The sequence below is a fragment of the Fragaria vesca genome, linkage group LG1, assembly GCF_000184155.1.
Source record: "Fragaria vesca subsp. vesca linkage group LG1, FraVesHawaii_1.0, whole genome shotgun sequence".
NCBI classification, from domain to species: Eukaryota; Viridiplantae; Streptophyta; class Magnoliopsida; order Rosales; family Rosaceae; genus Fragaria; species Fragaria vesca.
This window is the reverse complement of record NC_020491.1, coordinates 5,732,186-5,737,434: the sequence shown is the minus strand read 5'-3', so window position 1 is coordinate 5,737,434 and position 5,249 is coordinate 5,732,186. Positions and strand designations below refer to the sequence as shown.

Here is a 5,249-nt window from a genome sequence, read left to right as displayed (position 1 = left end):
TCAAACAAAATCGATCTCGCCGGAAAACTGGAATTCGGCGGACTCGTCGGGGAGGAAAAGTGATCGGGGACGCTGCTGGAGGCCGCTGGGGTGGAGGCGCCGTGTCGTCGGAGCTGTACAGTGGAGAACGGAGGCACGTCCGCACTTTAAGGGTGTGCGGACGTCTGCCTCTGATCCCGACTGTATCTATATATATATATATATCCTTCCATCAGTAAGCTGAGAGCCAAATAACCTAAGAGAAGTTTATAAGACAAATACCTCAACATAACTGTTAACCTAATCAGTTTCTATAAAGTCTTTGTATTTCCAAAATGTTTTCAGACAGTAACAATAAGTTTTCATTCATAAACTATGTGAAGAAACCACAGTGTACATATGGATCAGAAACCCCACTTTAGCTTTCAAAAGCCATACATTCCAATTAGGTATTGTTTCCAGTTTAACTAGAAAGGAAAACATCTTCCACTACAAATTATTATTTGACAAGCAAAGAAACTGAAAAGTGTGGTGTTGAGGGAAATAACAGAAGTCTTGGAGGCAATTGACAAGCATATTTTATAAAAAGAGTTGGCAATCCCACCTCCTTTTGCACTCCGTGTCCAACAAATCCCAACAAAATGCATGCTTAAAGAGATCAATATAAAAAGCAAAGTAATGTAGCATAGTGCAGAAAAAGGTCACAGTAGTAGTAAAAGAGCAATATAGAAATTGTCTTTCCATTTCCAGTTTCTAACATAGACCAGCCCATCAGAAAACAAGAAGGGGTATCCAAATAATGTTTTGACACTAACATTTCAGATTTAAGCTATACACGTGTGAAGATAGATCACCTTAGCAAGGACACGAAATGTGTTGAAAACCTTAGTGACAGTCAATGGTTCAGGCTTCCACATCATTTTCTGTTGTGAACGGCTATTCTGTGCAACAATACCCAAGTCTCCTTCTGCCTATCAAGTTGAAGGCCATTGATTATTAACAGAACCAAATTAAGGAAGTACAATCATATATTAGAAATAAGTCGCATGCAAGGAGCCATCAAACTATAAGAATAGCACCGGCACCATAATATAAGGATTTCAATGCTACTCAACAAGATATAAATCAAATGACTCAAACTAAGTAGAACATAAGCTTCTTGAGTTTATTGAATCTTGGATCATCTTCCTACATTACATTTTATCATGGACTAAGCACCCAAAACAAATTTCCACCTAGAAGAATAGCACCGGCACCATAATATAAGGATTTCAATGCTACTCAACAAGATGTAAATCAAATTACTCAAACAAAGCAGAACACAAGTTCTTGGATCATATTCCTACATTATATCATATCATGAACTAGGCACAGAAAACAAATATCCACCTACATTATCATGAACAATAAGAAAGCCAATGAGGAAAGGAACATACATCATAGCGCTTCTTAACATCCTTCTCACTCTTCCCACAAGCCTCAGCAAGCGCCTTGATAATCGAAGCGTCCCCAATGCCGAGCTCCAAGCCTTCATGCGCCGGAGCAATCTTATTAGCCGAGAGATAAACCGCCGGGAGCAAATCCTCCGGCGTGGTGTGGATTACAGTCCTCAACATATTACACACTATATCCGTAATCACAATCCTCTTACTCTCCTTGTCAATCAAATCAAAAGCCAAAGCAAAAAACATAAACGGAACCCTATCGCCTTTGCCCCAATTCGCCACTGCACTCGGGTCAAACTCCAACGCCTTCTTCTTCAGCAGCTCAATCCGACTCGTCAATTGAGCCGTCCGCTCCTCCGCTACGCTCGCCGCGCGCGGTTTCCTCGGCGCCGGTGCCGGCTTGCCGGCGTCTTCTTGAGCTTCTTTCACCGTTTCTGGTTTGGATTCCGCGGCGGGGATCGGAGTAGCGGAAGCCTCGTCGGATTTGGGGTTTTCTATGGGGGCCGGTGGGGTTTTGCGTTTCTTGGCGGCGGCGGCGCGTGCGCCGGACATGAGCTTGTCGAAGGCGGAGGGTGGGCGAGAGGCGGACATGGCGCGATTAGGGTTTAGGGAAATCGGAGAGGGGAAGAAGAGAGAGGAGGAGGACGAGGGGCGGAGAGAGAGAAGAGAAGAGTGTAGAAGAAGGCGAGAAGAGCATGAACGCAGTGGGTGTGAGAGTGAGAGCATCAAAGGCAGCGTTTTGTAGACAAGAGACCCAGTCTTGGTTAGTCTCTCTCTGCCCTTTAGGGCTTTAGGGAGTTTAGGATATGGCGGGAAGCTTTATATTGCCTGGAAACTTTTATAGAAAATGCACAAAATACAACTGAAAAAAAAATAAAGACCTACAAATTTACACTCTAAACAGTGTGTGTGACAAATTGATCAAAATTGAAGAAGCAGGGCAAGATATTTTGGAGAATGATCTATGATGGAGTAAACTAGATGCCAAGGAATTTACTCATATTATGAAATTCGTTTCGTGCAAGATGTGAGTAAGAGTTATGTTTATGAAAGGTTCGTAAGAAAATAATCATCTAAGCATACATGTTAGTTTAAAAGAGTAATATTTCTTCTAATCACTTAATTTTTAGGACTTTTCAAGTTAGAGATCTCTTTAAGTTATCTCCAAGAGAAATATTTTGGATCCCTTTCTGTTCTTTAAGCACAAGAATGTTAGAAAAAGCACAAAATACGATTGAGAAACAACCTCGGTACCATGTATAAAAAATGTTCTGTCTCCGCACCACATGATCGTACTCGTGCTCCAACAAGAGATTCACATGTTGTCCCTCGCCTCTAGATCTCCATTGCAATTCGAGCCAGGTCGACAGGAGAGACGATTTTGACGATGCGATGGACGGTCTCGTTGATTATGGAAGTCTGACCAAGCTGATTGAGAGAGAAGTAGAAGCATCCATTTAGATAGAGAGAGAAATCGAAATGAAAGAGATATATATATATATATATACAGTCCGGATCAGAGGCAGAGGTCCGCACAGCCCTTAAAGTGCTGACGTCCCTCCGTTCGTCATCATACGACGCCGGCGAGGGCGCGCCTCCACTCCAGCAGACTCCAGCAATGTCCCCGACCTTGGATACTTCTTGGTCTATCTTGTTGATATTCTAGGCAAAAAAATAACCTAAATGTTTCATATTCCGAGAAACTTTCACTTACTGTAGATGTTTCAAGGGTTTCTAGCTTACACTTGTATAAGTCTTACACATTATGTTTATTGAACAACTTAGTTTCTTTGTTTTAAGTATCCAAAATCAGCCATTGGGTGTGCAATGTCTAACTATTGTCAAATGTCACTGGCCTAGTTTACAAGTCGTGTTGTTTAATTGATATATTGTAAGATTTTTTTTAATAAAAAAATAAACTAAATTTGTAACGCAATTCAAAATTATGACATAGTATTAAGACACTAAAGTCCATAAACATAAACTCAGAGGAATGAGTAAGACATTAAGAGTCCACAAACTCACAATTATGACAATAGTGCAACTTAAAAATTTAACAGCATGTTTGTTACATAGGACTGCCTAAGGCGGGGCTAATTTGTAAAACAGTCCTAGACTGTCTAACCTTGGCTTATGCTATGATTAAGCTAGTCCCATGTTTGGTACTGCTTGGGACTAAAGAGCAGAACAATAAAAATAGTCCAATCTCATGTTTGGGGCTTGTACAAGACTAAATGATCATTGAAGTAGATTTGTCAATTTCATAAACCAGGAATAAAGTTAATAGATTAGTAAGTTTATACAATGAAAATAATAGTCACAATATAGTTTATACACATTGACAAGTTCACCAATAAATACAACAATGAAATTTGAACTCTCGTTTAGCATTCCACAACCCAACAAAGTACGAAAATGTGAATGCTAATCTAGCAATTACAAAGTGAGTTCATCTAGCTTTGTGGTGGTTTCTCCAACATGTATAGTGACTGCAAGTCCCTAAAAAGCATATAAAGTGGGAAGCTAGGTAGATCCCCTAGCAGTAGCAGTAGCAGCAAGAAGATTTTGGACATACACTTTCCTCACATCATCATCTAAGGACATGAACACAAAGATATTTTAGGGCTTTTCTAAAATGATTTTCAATGCCTCAATTTGATCTAGAATAGAAAGTCCCATTTTCTTAAGTACCAATAATAGATCGATCTTCATTACCTTTCACTATGGCATCAGTCACCATTTGCATTCTTTTTTCCAGATTCTTCAAACAACCTATCCAATGTAAGTATAATTCTATCTTCATCATTTCTTTTTCTCACTAACCTGAGATTGTCGGCTGACCTGAGGACTTGTGTCATTCTCAAGATCTAAGTCATAATCATTATAGCTCTGCTCGTCCACCATATCAGCAGGAACCTCAGTTGTATTTCCATTAGCACGATCAGTTCCAAAGATGTTAGCTAGCCTCTCAAATAGGGGATAAGATTTGTTTCTCCAGCCTTTTGCCTTTTTGTTGTTCTATGACATAGAAAGAAAGAAAAAAGAAACCAGTAAGATAAGAAAGAAAAAATAAACCAATAAGATTTATAAATGAGTTTAGAGATACTTGCAATGAAATATTTAACTGCAAAACAGAGATTTAAATTATTACCTGCACATATTGGTCCCATACTTCATTACTGTCAACTTCAACACACTTCTTTATGTCATTCCATGCAAATCCACTCTTGTTTATCATGTCATAGATGATGTTATAATCCTTCTTAAGTTTCTTTAATTTTGACTTAATATGCGGATTGGCCTTCAAATTAAAATTTGGACATAACTTATTCAAAACATGCTCTATTTTCAGTAACGTACCAGATTTGAAACTTCCCGTGTCACATCGCTGTTCACTAGCAAGAACACTGTCAATGGCATTCAACAAGGATTCTTCTTCAAAACTGGTCCATTCACGCCTTTGCCTCCCTTGTTCTGAATTATCATCACCACCTTCCATTTTTTGCAAAACAAAGAATAAGAGCACAATACACAGTAAGTTGGAATGTAAAGATCCTAAGATAAGAAAGCATATCATTTATCATATTCTATTCATATTCCAAACAATATGATCATCTAAACAGACCTTACAATGCAGCAAACAAAACTACAACAAGTACATAGCAACAACTTCAACACAACAATTAACCAAGTACACAGTAGCAATAAAACTACAAAGTAAAATCTTCATGTACAACATTAAACATACACAACAACAAAGTAAAATGTTTTTGTAAAACTACAAGTACACAGCACATAAAGTAAAATGTTCTTGTAAAACTACAA

At 38.7% G+C, this 5,249-nt stretch overlaps 1 protein-coding gene across 1 annotated transcript in view; it reads right to left on the bottom strand.

Moving 5' to 3' along the window:
- Positions 1-4,923, bottom strand: part of LOC101294217 (DNA ligase 1-like) — a 12,573-nt gene extending 7,650 nt beyond the window's left edge. Inside the window, exons 1-4 of the mRNA XM_004288885.1 lie at positions 4,576-4,923; positions 4,248-4,442; positions 1,416-2,024; positions 834-950 (exon numbers count right to left, since the gene is read on the bottom strand). Coding sequence (XP_004288933.1) covers positions 834-950; positions 1,416-2,024; positions 4,248-4,442; positions 4,576-4,923 — 1,269 coding nt within the window. The remainder of the gene's footprint in view (positions 1-833; positions 951-1,415; positions 2,025-4,247; positions 4,443-4,575) is intronic.
- Positions 4,924-5,249: the final 326 nt, after the last annotated feature.